The sequence below is a fragment of the Dipodomys merriami genome, unplaced genomic scaffold (genome assembly GCF_024711535.1).
Source record: "Dipodomys merriami isolate MVZ:Mamm:240054 unplaced genomic scaffold, mDipMer1.0.p SCAF_275, whole genome shotgun sequence".
Classification (NCBI taxonomy): Eukaryota; Metazoa; Chordata; class Mammalia; order Rodentia; family Heteromyidae; genus Dipodomys; species Dipodomys merriami.
The window spans coordinates 638987-652274 of NW_027204215.1; the positions used below are offsets into that span (position 1 = coordinate 638987).

General features: G+C 51.2%; 1 protein-coding gene across 6 annotated transcripts in view; it reads left to right on the forward strand.

Annotated features, from left to right (window-relative positions):
* Positions 1–6757, forward strand: part of LOC138837763 (glucocorticoid modulatory element-binding protein 2) — a 47737-nt gene extending 40980 nt beyond the window's left edge. For all 6 annotated transcript variants that reach the window (XM_070036736.1, XM_070036739.1, XM_070036741.1 and 3 more), the window contains 4 exons: positions 2136–2207; positions 2465–2602; positions 2822–2944; positions 3857–6757. In XM_070036736.1, coding sequence (XP_069892837.1) covers positions 2136–2207; positions 2465–2602; positions 2822–2944; positions 3857–4509 — 986 coding nt within the window. In that variant the 3' untranslated portion in view covers positions 4510–6757. The remainder of the gene's footprint in view (positions 1–2135; positions 2208–2464; positions 2603–2821; positions 2945–3856) is intronic.
* The last annotated feature ends 6531 nt before the right edge of the window (positions 6758–13288 follow it).

Sequence of the window (13288 nt, forward strand, 5' to 3'; positions counted from 1 at the left end):
ATAAGAGTCTCACAGACTTACCTCCCCAGGCTGGCTTTGAACTGCAATGCTCAGATCTCAGCCTCCTGAGTAGCTAGGATTACAGGTGTGATCCACCAGCGCCCAGCTTGTAACCTCATCTTTACTGGAGGAACATCTGTTCACTTATTTCTTCAAGCCTTAGTGGTCAGCCAGAATGTCAACCTAATAGGATTGTTTTGTGGGGCACATACAAAATTTGGATAGAATTATTACATAATGATCAAGAAATAGTGGTATCTTGATTAAAAAAAAAAAAAAAGGCTGGCTATGTATGACTGGTTGGTACAAATTGTACCACAGATACCAGCTCCTGAGGAGTGGCATCTGAGCCTCGAATTAGCTCTTCTTGGGGCTGGGAAAGTGGCTCAGTGGTAAAGTGCTTGCCTTGCATGCATGAGGCCCTGGATTCGATTCCTCAGCACCACATAAGCAGAAAAGGCTGGAGGTGGCGCCATGGCTCAAGTGGTAGAGTGCTAGCCTTGAGCTGAAGAGCTCAGGGACAGTGCCTGGGCCCAGAGTTCAGGCCCCACGACCGACAAAAAAAAAAAAAAAAAAAAAGGAATGAGCTCTTTTGAGCTCTGATGGCTCACACTTGTAATCCTAGCTACTCAGGAGGCTAAGATCTGAGGATCACGGTTCAAAGCCAGCCCAGGCAGTCTGTGAGACTTACTTCCAATTAACCATGAAAAAACTGGAAATGGAGCTGTGGCGTGAGCCAAAAGCACTCAGGGACAGTGCCTAGTCCTTGAGTTCAAGGCTTATGACTGACTTTAAAAAAAAAAAAAAAAGATTTAGCTCTTCTGATGGTTTAGTCTCTAACTTGGAACCTCTCAGATCCTCTAATTTGGTTTTTATATGGCTAGTACGTTTCAGACAGGCTCAATCTATGAAACACATGCATGTATGTCCAAGTTGATTCTGGATATGATATTCACAAGCACAATATCTTTTTGTTGTTGTTGATCCTGGAGTTTAAACTCAGGGCCTGGGTGCTGTCTCTGAGCTCTTTTTGTTCAAGGCTAGCACTCTATCACTTTGAGCCACAGCTCTATTTCCAGTTTTCTGGAAGATAAGAGTCTAATATACTTTCCTGACCTGGCTGGTTTTGAACCAGGATCCTTAGATCTCAGCATCCCAAGTAGCTAGGACTGCAGGGGCAAGCTGCCAGTGCCCAGCCAACAGTGCATCTTTGATTCAAGTGGAAAAGGCCAGTATAGGGTTGGAAAGCCGGAGGCTGGGAAGGTGGCTCCGTGGTAGAGCGCTTGCCTTGCATGCATGAGGCTCTGGGTCGATTCCTCAGCACCACATAAGCAGAAAAAGCCAGAAGTGGTGCTGTGGCTCAAGTGGTAGAGTGCTGTCTTGAGCACAAAGAAGCTCAAAGACAGTGCCCAGGCCCTGAGTTCAAGCTCCAGGACTGGCTAAATAAATAAATAAACACACATCTGCCTATTTTCTTTTTTTTTATTGTGAAAATACTGTACAGAGGGGTTACCATTACATGAGCAAGATAATGAGTACATTTCTTATCAAGCATTGTAGCCTCCTCCTTTGTTTCCCCTTCCCATCCCATCCTCCCCCCTCCCCACCCCCGACACCTGCCTATTTTCTGAGCCTGCTTCTGAGCCAGGTTGGCACATGAAGCCTCTGTCAGAAACTCCAGAACTGCTAAGTGCAAATTGTATGGACAGTTGGGTTTGTAAACACTGGAAATGAAGTCAGGGATGAGTCAGAATGGATGATTCATTAAACTAGCAATGTAGAAACGTGACAGGCTCTAGCATTATGGTGTCATCAATGGGACATATGGCAACCTGGTCCTCCAGAGAGAGGTGAGGCAGGCCAAGGGCCTGCTGGTGGTCAGCACAGGGGCTTGTAGTGTCACGTTGCAGACGGTACAGCAAAATATTACCAGTTGCCAGAGCTGGGAAGAGATCTATGATTAAAAAAAACTCCCTGTGAGATAGGAAGTCCTGTGGACACCCTAGTCTGGTTATGTTTGTCAGTTCTGTGAAAATGGGCGGCAGAGGGGTTTAGGTGTAGCCTTGAGGAGATGGGCCCGGGAGGCCGTGGGAACGCCATGAATAGTACACCGTCTGTGCTCTGCTTTTCCGCAGTGAATGGCTCCCCTGCCACCATCACCATAGAGACTTGTGAGGACCCTGGTGACTGGACCACAGCCATTGGAGGTATGGGGTCTGTGGGCTCTTTGGGAGCATGGGTGGGCTCATGGTGGAACCGCTTGCCTCTACTGTGTCCCACCCAGGGGTTCCAGCCTCAGGCATCCTAAGTGCTCCAGTCTCTGCTAGGTGCCCTGAGGCAGAGCTCAGCCACGGTCCACTGGATTTACAGACTCTTGTGGCAATGTCCTTGTTTTCTCTCTCCTGCTGTGGGCACCTCATGCATCAACATGCCTTTTGCTCCTGGCCTCTTCCCTCTCTCACAGATGACACATTTGCCTTCTGGCGGGGGCTGAAGGACGCTGGCTTGCTGGACGAGGTTATACAGGAATTCCAGCAGGAGCTGGAAGAGACCATGAAAGGCCTGCAGCAGCGGGTGCAGGACCCCCCGCTGCAGCTCCGAGGTGAGGAGGTCTGAGGGCTCCTATTGCCAGCTGCCTCCAGGCCCTGCTGTGCAGCTGAGATGCACGGGGGAGAGCTGGCAGCTGGCAGCGGGAGGGGCGTTTGGTGTGCATCATGCCAGGTCTCTTCGGAGCTGACTGCTGGCTAGATTGCAGAGGGGCCAGCCCAGCTCTGGGTTCCAGGCTCTCAGGTTTTTGCTGTGTTCACACCGCTCCTTTAAGATGCTGTCCTCCTCAACAACATCGTGCAGAACTTTGGCATGCTGGACCTGGTGAAGAAGGTGCTGGCCAGCCACAAGTGCCAGATGGATCGCTCACGGGAGCAGTATGCCCGGGACTTGGCAGGTATGTCCTGTGGCGTGCCGGGAGTCCGGGGAGGCCTCACATCTCTGGTCCTGTGTCCCCCACTTTCCTAAGACACAGCCACGGCGGTGGGCTTTTCCCTGTGGCCTGGGCGATGGAAAGGTCACAGGTGTCACGCAGAAAAAAGTAAAATTTCAGTGGCTATGCAGACTTCACCAGTACTGGTCAGGGCCAACTCGGTGTTCACTAGCCTCTCTGTGTGAACCAAGTTGTTCATACTTAAGAGAGAAAGCAGAGAGATGAAAAGACCACGGTTGCAGGGAGAGCTGATTGACCCTGTGCTGTCTGTGCATTTGTTCCAAGTTGTTCCTGAAGTTGCTACTCATGTGCAGGCACTGCATATGTGTGGGAACAGCCACCTTACTTGGCGGCTTTGGCCTGAAGAGTAGCTTTCCATGTGACACAGCCTGGGACACACTGGCATCAAGGGAAGTCTGGCCCACAGCACTTCCACATGGGAACTGTGGGCCTGAGTCAGCCCAAGAGCCATCAAGAGGCCCACTGCAGCAACCTTCCTATGGCGTGGGGTCCTGTGGTCATCTGGGTTGCTGTTAGTTTGTGATCCACTTGCTGATGTGTTGTCTGTCCCTATGGCCCTCTGAGAGTGCTGTCCACCCCTCTCCCCGTGCCCCACGGCCCTGTGTGTCCCCACGGCCCTGTGTGTCCCCACGGCCCTGTGCGGATGCCGTCCACCCCTCTCCCCGTGCCCCACGGCCCTGTGCGGATGCCGTCCACCCCTCTCCCCATGTCCCACGGCCCTGTGTGTCCCCACGGCCCTGTGTGTCCCCACGGCCCTGTGCGGATGCCGTCCACCCCTCTCCCCGTGCCCCACGGCCCTGTGAGGATGCTGTCCACCCCTCCCCCCGTGCCCCACGGCCTTGTGTGTCCCCACAGCCCTGGAGCAGCAGTGTGATGAACACCGCCGCCGTGCCAAAGAGCTGAAGCACAAGTCCCAGCACCTCAGCAATGTGCTCATGACGCTGACCCCGGTCTCCCTGCCATCCCCTATGAAGCGGCCCCGGCTTGCGCGGGCCACGTCGGGACCAGCTGCCATGGCTTCACAGGTGCTTACACAGTCTGCACAGATCGCCCTTGCCCCAGGCATGCCCATGTCTCAGCTGACCAGCGTGCCACTAGGCAAGGTGGTCTCCACGCTGCCCTCCACGCTGCCCTCCACGGTCCTGGGCAAAGGCTCCCCGCAGGCTCCCCCAGCCACTTCACCGGCCTCCCCACTGCTTGGGGGCTACACAGTCCTGGCCTCCTCAGGCTCCACCTTCCCCAGCACGGTAGAGATCCACCCAGACACGTCCAGCCTCACGGTGCTGAGCACAGCTGCCATGCAGGACGGGAGCACGGTGCTGAAGGTGGTCAGCCCGCTGCAGCTACTTACCCTGCCTGGCCTGGGCCCCACCCTGCAGAGTGTGGCCCAGGCAGCACCTGCAGGCAGCACGATCGTGACAGTGCCCACGGCGGCCGCCCCGGGGCCTGAGGAGCACACGGCCACCATCGAGGTGGCTGCTGTGGCAGGGGACCATGAGCAGAAGTAGCTGGCGGGGAGGGTGAGCCCCTAGGGTGTGGACCGGCTGGCTCTCCTCAGACCACTGCGGGCAGAGGCTGCGGGGCTGGCTCAGCACAGGCAGGTCTCAGGGGCTGAACCAAAGAGAGGAATTGCCAGATGAATCAAGAGAAGAAGAAAAAAGGGACAGAATGATGCCAGCAACCTGGAAAATCAGTCTTCAAGTTCAAAACTTACTCCCCTTTTTTCTTGGGAAATATACTTTTCCATCTGTTGCTTATTATCCTGTTTACACATTGGGCCTTGAACAGGAGGTGGGGGGACAAGGACCAAGAGGAGGCCTGGGTGTGCCCCGTGACGCGGCAGACCTGTGGCGGCGGCCTGAGACCCTGTAGTCACTGGTGGCGCCAAGGCCCAGCTGAGCCCTGGTGCGCCCCGAGCAGGCCTTCTGGGCACATTACTGACACATGTCTTGGGGACTGAACCCAAGTGTGGTAACCCATGGATCCTATGGATTTGGTTTCTTCCCACAGTTTTCTGTAGGTTTAGTGTAGCCAGTGCCCACTCTCCTGCTGGCGTGGGACACGCCCCCAGGGCCGGGGTGCAGACCCCAGGTGGGGCCCCTCTCCTCTCCCTACAGGTGCTCAGGTGTGGTCTGGGCGCCTTTGCACATGGGTTGCAGGTGTTTATAAGTGAATTCCTTAGTAGGCTTCTAGGAAGAATCAAATTTATAGCATTTTCAACCAAAATAATGCTGAGTGCCTAGGCTCCCGAGTTGGCCCTGGGAGGGGCCGGGGCTGCGCATGCGCTGCTCAGTGCCGGGGTCCTGGGCAGATCCCTTCCCAAGACCGAGCTTTGCGGAGGGTTTCTGTGGGGTGTGCCTTCAGACTTGGGGTGGCTCGGAAGGCTCTGGTGTACAGCCTTCTGTTGGAGCCCCCATAATAGCCCTCCTCTCCCTGAGTTTCCCTGGAGGTGGAACTGAGACCCCCCCAGCTGACAGTGTTCCCCCCATCCCCAGAGACAGCCCCGGGGCCTATGGGGAGGCTGCCCAGACCCTGTTCAGGACAAGGTAGGAGAGGTGGGACCAGAATGCTGAAGGGGGTATGTGGGAGGTGAGGGAGGCTGTGCTCCAGGCCAGAGCCCCTGGAGGCAGGTGTTCAGAAAGAGAGGAGCCCTGGCTACCGTAGGGCACCTTAGACTGAGCCTCAGGAGTTGTCTCCAGACACTGCTGCTGGCTCTGTCGACGGGAGAGCTTCCTTTCTGGGGCGTTGCAGCAGGAGAGGGCCTGCCATTCCATCCACTCCTTTGAAGGGAACTGGCCGCCCTTTTGTCCATCTCTCCATCCCTGTGACTGCCCGGGCCTCCCCTCCACACCTTCGCTGTGACCCGGGCCCCTACCGCCTCCCCACACCGTGTCAAGCTACTGAGGTTCAATCTTGTTTTCCTTCTGTTACATCCTTGTTCACTGTGGTCATGATCAGTTGGTTTCGGCTGATGTTTACCTGTTTGTGTACATACTCATTTTTTTTTTTTTTTTTTTTTGAGTTGCAAGCCCTGTTTCATGTGGCCATCAAGAGTCTGCAGGGTTGGTGCTGCCTAGCAGGCTCTCCGGTCCCCAGCCCACCAGCTCAGATTAGAGTCGACAGTGTCATCAGTAAAACACCTCCCACCCTGGGAGCCAGGGGCTTGCAGGGCCTCTCCTTGGCCCATGTCCAAGGTGCTCTCTTGTCTTTTGAGTTGTGGGTCAGTTTCCCTTCTTTGTAAGAACAAGATTGGGACCTTTTCAGCCCTTACCCCTTAGTCCATGGAGGTACTGGAAGTTGAAGTTAATTTCAGAGCCATATTAAAAAAGAGCCCCAACCAGCTTCGGGATTGATTCCCAGTTCCTCCGCCCTCCTGTAGCCACCCACAGACATCTCTCCAGCCTCGCCTCCTGGGCTGTTCCTGGCAAGGGAAGAGAGGAAGCCCAGCCCTGGGGGAGGAGGTGTGGTCAGTGCCCCTCCACTTGCTGGTGCCTGCCTCCTGTAGGCCCTGCGGGCTCCTCAGGGTCGCCGGCCTCCCTCCCTGGCCAGGCCTCGAGAGGAGAGAGCCCTCCTGTCACGCGCAGACACGGGTGTTCATGGCTGCCTTGTGTGTGGGTTTTGCAGAGGGTATAGGCTTCTCCTTGGGCCTGTCAAGGGGCACTGGGAAAAGCAGTGTTTGAGTTCCACTTTGTGTGTTGTTTTTGCGAGCATCTGCTTGGTACTTTAATTTGAAATAAAAACATTTTTTTTTCCTAATATATGTGTCTGTTTGCAATGAGAAGCTGTGTGGAAGGCAACGATTTGAACTTTGAACGACGCCCCCAGTGGGTATTGCCAGCTTGTCCCAGGTGGGCCTGCATTCTGAGTCCTCTTCATGCCTCCAGTTGTGGTCTATGGCCCGTGACCCGAGCATCCTAAGCTGCAGCAGCTGGTGTAACACCAGGTGCCGGTATGCAGCGAGGTTTCCTGAGCCTTACCTGGGCCCTGAGCACCTTCACTCTGCTGCTGCATCAGACTCCCACAGACTGTGAGTCCGGGGTTCACTGTGACTGGGGGATGTTCTGAGTACTGAGGAAGAGCCTTGATCCAAAGCTGGGATCCCAAGGAGAGGCCATTCCTGTCAGACCGGTTCTGTACCCTTTCTGCTGACCTTGTCCCGGGCCCCATGGGTCTCAGGATTCCACTCTTGAGTTTGACACTCTCCGTGTACTTTGAAAGTCAGGGTGGAGGCCGCCTTGAAGTGGGTGTGTCTTCAGCTCTGAAGACCTGTCCTGATTGCCGCCCTTCCTTCCACACACACACACACACACACACACACACTGCTACGTGGAGCTTGTGGATGTGTCCTGGACCTTTCCTGTCAAGTTCACACTTGGGCGGCTTCATGTCTGCTGCCTCCCCCGACCCACAGAAGATCTGAGGCACCTCAGATTTCATGGGTCCAAAACAGAATTCCTGCTTGCTTCTCTCTCCTAAACCTTTCCCTTCCACTACTCCTCGTCTTTGCAGGGAGGGGTGCCCACAAGCATCCAGGTGCTCAGGCCATCTTCCTGGAAGCTCACCTGGTCAAAGCCCTTCCATCTCTCTGGCCAGGAGGACCTCCCTGCCCTGGCCTCTGCCTCACACTCTGCATTGCCAGTTTGCCTATGTGATGGTCTCTCCTGGTCACTCAAGTGCCAATAGTGCCTGGGTCACTTCTGTCCCTGAGAGAGCTGTACCTCACTGATAGACCTTGAGATACCGTCTTCCTGACCATTTGGGGGTCCACGCGGGCTGTAGACTATGAATCTGTGAGCTTAGAAGAACCACCTCTTGCCTCTAAGTATTTAGATGTCCCTTAGGGCAGGCTCCAGCACTGGCCGTCATGGGTTGCGAATGAAGAAGTGAGGAGCAGCCTGCCTGCTCGGACTCCTTGTGCTGCAGAGTGCCGTGTACCAGGTGGTGCTCAGAAATAGTCTGCTGTCTGGATAGACCTGTTTGTCTATCTAGCTTTGGCTACTGTGAATAAAGCCGTTATCAGCCACTGTGTGCTGGTGTTTGTGTGTTTTCTTTCTGCTTTTTTCTTAGCATATGTTAATTATGCAAAGGAGTTCCGTTGTAATATTCCCATATATACTCATAATGCACTTCAGTCAAATTCATCCCCCTTTATTTACTCAAAGGAAGTAGAAAACAAATTAGTGTGCTTTGTTATGGTCACTTTTTCTTTTGAGTAAATGCTGGTATCATTGCTCGTTTATATGGTGAGGCTGCTGACTTTGTAAGAGATTATCGAATTGTGAAGTGGTGCAGAGCAGCTGTTCTGATTTGCATTCCCACCAGCAACAAATGGGGAATTCCTGTTGTTCCACATCCACACCAGCCTTTGGTACCCTCAGTACTTTGAAATGTAGCCATTGTAATAGGTGTACAATGGTATCTCATTGTTGCTTGTTTCATTCTGTGTTATTGAGACACAGGCTCTCGAGCTAGTGTCAAGCCTACACTGTCCTTGAACCCAGCCTCTCTAGTGCTAAGATTACAGGTGTATACCACCATGCCTGTCTTTGTTACCAATTGTAATCAAATGTATAAGTCCGAAACGATGTATGACTGATCTGGAGTAACTTCATATATGTTTAACATTGTGCACATCTCCTATTGGGAAATATCTGTGTCTTTTACCCATTTTTAACGTTTCATTTTCTTATTCAGTTTTCTTCTGATTGTGGTTTTTCTTTTCTTTTTCTTGGCAGTGCTGGAGCAAACACTCTACCATTGTGTTAAATCCCCAAACTGTCTTTTTGTTTTTGTTTTCTTACCAATACCAATTGGAGATCAGAGACTCATGGATGTTTTTGCCTGGGCAGGCTTTGAACCATGATTTTCAGATCTCAGCTTCCTGAATAGCTAGGATTACAGGAATGAGCCCCTAGTACCTGCTCATTGGCTGGTATCTTTTGAATAGCAATTACAAAAAATATTTCTAGCTAGGCGCCAGTGGCTCACGCCTGTAATCCTAGGTACTTAGGAGGTTGAGATCTGAGGATCGTGGTTCAAAGCCAGCCTGGGCAGGAAAGTCCATGAGACTCTTATCTCCAATAAACCAACAGAAAACTGGAAGTGGTGCTGTAGCTCAAGTGGTAGAACATTCACCTTGAGCTGAAGAGCTGAGGGACAGCGCCCAGGCCCAGAGTTCAAGCCCCACAACTGACCAAAGCAAAAAAAAAATCTGAAACCTCATTTATCAAAATTTTTCTCAATACTTTTCATGTCTTTCAAAGCCTTCATAGCCTACCAGGCTGTGGGGCGCTCTGGGTTTCTCTTAGCAGCTCTATGGCCGCAGATGATTTCTCCTGAGCTGATTTTGGGTCTTCCCTTCAGTGGGTCTATCTGTTGGGAACACCCTCCCTGGGCCTATGCTGGAGTGACCTCGGCAGCTGTCCCGTTTTCTACCACCGGGAAGAAATGTGTAACCAGCACACTCTCCCCCACACTGAGTGCGCTCTTCAATCCAAGGTTTGACTTCCTGTCTGGGAGGGAGGCCCAGGGCGGACAAGGTAGGTGTCAAAGTGCTTCTTGGATGAGTCGCACCAGCTGAGAGATCAGGACTGCTGGGCCGCAGCTGGGCCTGACCTTGGGACCATGACCGGCAGCAGAGGTTGTGATGGGTGGGCTGCCTTTAACCATTGGGCCATATACATGGGAGGAAGCTTGGTTCACGGGAAATGAAACTAAGGGCCCAGTAGGAAGATAGTTTGTCTTTATGAAGAGTTGGAAACACACTGCAAAGAACTGTACCTTTTTATTGATTTGGATTTTTTCCATCTGTTGCTATAGTATTTATAAATCTGTATGTGTACACATGTACATACATGTATGTACATGTATGTTAATGTATGTGTATATTTATTATACACATACACACATCTTCATATACATATTCCTGAACCCTTAGAGAATAAGAGGCTGCAACCTTACCCTAACATTATGGTGTATGTTTCCCAAGAACAGGGATCTACAATGTGAAAGCCGGATTGACCCTGATATGGCCGTGGAGCCTTGATTATTAAGTATTGATATTATTGATATTGGCATTAAAACTGTGTTAACTCTATTGAGTTCATACTTTTTCTTCCTCTTAGCATCAGCTTTGGTTTTGCATGCTGTATTTGTTGCGGGGTGTTGGATGGACACTTGGATGCAAGGACGTGTTGGGCATGCCTGCTTTCAGCCAGGGCTCTTGGGGGGAGAGGTGCCCTCTGCTGGGACAGGAGGACCTTTGGAGGAGCAAGAGGGTAAGACTTGGGGCCAGGATTTTGTGGAATGCATATTGAAGAGGCTGAGGGATATGAGTGCCTAGGGAATAGGAGAAGCATGGGTTCTAAGATCTGGCCTGGTTTGGTCTGGGAGGCCAGGAATGGTAGTTCTGGCTTTAGCACAGTTGAGAGAGGCCAGAGATCTGTCTGTCCATGGCAACATTCTAGGCCCATGTGCAGTATCTACACAATTTGTACCTGAGCCGATACGTTTTGTTGATCATTTCCATTAAGGAGATAAACACTTGGTACAAAAACAAAAACCAAAGGTGACTGGGTACTGGTGGCTCAATGCCTGTCATCCTAGCTACTCAGGAGGCAGAGGTCTGAGGATCACGGTTCTAAGCCAACCTGGGCAGGAAAGTCGGTGAGACTGCTATCTCCAATTAACTATCAAAAGCCAGAAGTGGAGCTGTAGCTCAAAGTGGTAGAGCACTAGCTGTTAGGAAAATGGAGGAGAAAGGAAGAAGACAAACAAGACTGGATCTTTCACAGGTGATGACAGTTTATTGAGATACAGCAGTAAAGGACACAGCCTTCCCGTGGGCTTGGAGACTGTTTAAAGAAGCGGGACAGGAGTGGGTATTGCTGAGGTCTGAGCGAGGAGGCAGAGGTGAAGGGGGAGGTGAGGGCTTTTCTGTTAGGCCTCCAATGGGTTGTTTACAGCAGGCTTGGGTAGATTACCCTGCCTTTGTCAGGCAGTCTGCACCTGTCTTTGGAGGTTTGCTTGATGTCTGTATGCACCGGGGAAAACAGGGTGGGTGTCAGTCCTTCCCTAACGTTGAGCAAAAAAGCTTAGGGACAGTGCCCAGGCCCTGAGTTCAAACCCCAGGATCAGCACAAATAATAATGATAAAACAACAATGCTGCCAAAGCCAAGTTCAAACCCCAGGATCAGCACAAATAATAATGATAAAACAACAATGCTGCCAAAGCCAAGAGAGAACAGCAAGTTTCCACCTGCCACAACCAGTTTACTTCTGATTTCTGTAATAGGTTCCTGTACTTTACGGGCTTTTTGGTTCCTTTCTGTATCCATGGTTACACACATCTCAGTTCCTCAGCCAAGTGCCTTGGGAAACAGTTGCAGAAAGGTTGAGCTATTCTCTTTTCCATGGCATTCAAGCCTTCCCTGTGTGGAAGGCTGCTGGTCAGGTGACCTGTGCTGAGTAAGGTGAGTCCAGTCTGTGCCATGAGAAGAGAGGCCGCCATGAGCAAAGCCAGACATCACCATCTCTGGGCCTGTCCCTGGAATGACGGGGTATGCTAATTGTTGTTCTGCTGGGGCCCTTTTGAGCCTAAAGCTCCAACTGAGAGTGTGTGGCCTTGCTGATTAAGCAGTGGAGAACATAATCATGTGGTTCTATCTTGCATTTTCTTCACACTAAGGATAACTCTTTCTTAATCCTAGTTCTATTTCTTTCTTTTTCTTTTTCTTTCTTTTTTTTTTTTTGTGTGTCGATTGTGGGCTTGAACTCTGGGCCTGGGCACTGTCCCTCAGCTCTTCAGCTCAAGGCAGGTGTGCTACTGCTTGAGCCACAGTGCCACATCCGGTTTTCTAGTGATTTATTGGAAATAAGAGTCTCACGGACTCTGCCCAGGCTGGCTTTGAACCGGGATTCTCAGATCTCAGCCTCCTGAGTAGCTAGGATGACAGGTGTGAGCCACCAGTGCCCGGCTATGACTCAGTTTTCTAACAGTGCTAAATGTATTCACAGGGCTGCAGGTCTTTGTGGCAGGAGTCAGCTTTCTAATAAAGATTCCAGCTTTCTAATAAAGACTCCCAATTCGACCTCTCAAAATGTGGCTTCTGTTTCTCATCTCATGGCTGGATTCACCTTACGACACCTTACTGTTCTCTTTTCCTGCCCATTCTTGGTTATACAATGCTTTTCCAAATGAACTTTAGAGCTAGCATGTATACCTGCCCCCAGTTCTTGTTTTTTGATGGTTCTGGAGCTTGAACTCAGGGCTTGAGCACAGTCACTGAGCTTTTGTGCTCAAGGCTAATGCTCTATCACTTTGAGCTACAGCTCCATTTCTGGTTTGGAGGTAGTGAATTGGAGATAAGAATTTTACAGGCTTTTCTCAGGCTTTTTTTTTTTTTAAATTGGTTATGAGTGAACTATGGCCTGGGCAATGTCCCTGAGCTTTTTTGCTTATTTTGCTCAAGGCTAGCACTCTACCACTTTAAACCACAATTCTCCTTCTGGCTTTCTGGTGTTAACTGGAGATATAGTCTTGTTGTAAGGTCTTGCTTACAAGTGTTAATTGGAAATAAGAGTCTTGCAGTCAGCAAGAAACAGAGAAGCCACATTTTGAGAGGTCAAATGGGACGTGTCTACAGGCATACTCCTGTCTCAAAGACCAGCAGCCTAGAAGAGAGCTTACACAAAGCTTTTAAAGACAAGACACATGCTTCAGGTAAATACACTCAAGACCCCCACACAAGCAGACCTTATTAGGAAGTAGCTCAGTACAAGCAGCCCTTCCTTCCTTCCTTCCTTCCTTCCTTCCTTCCTTCCTTCCTTCCTTCCTTCCTCCCTCCCTCCCTCCCTCCCTCCCTCCCTCCCTCCCTCCCTCCCTCCCTCTCTCTCTCTCTCTCTCTCTCTCTTTCTCTCTCTCTCTCTCTCTCTCTCTTTCTTTCTTTCTTTCTTTCTGTCATGGGGCTTGAACTCTGGGCTTGGGTACTGTCCCTCAGCTCTTCAGCTCAAGGCAAGCACTTGAGCCACAGCACCACTTCCAGTTTTCTGGTAATTAATTGGAGAAAAGAGTCTCACGGACTTTCCTGTCCAGGCTGGCTCTGAACCACAATCCTCAGATCTCAGCCTTCTGAGTAGCTAGGATGACAGGCCTGAGCCACCAGCACCCGGCCAAGCAGACCTTTTCTATCTAGGGAAGGTACACCTTGACCTTTCATACAGGGGATACACCTTAGCCTTTCTAAATAGGGGAAATCTTAGAGGCTACTAAGAGGCCAGTGAATCAA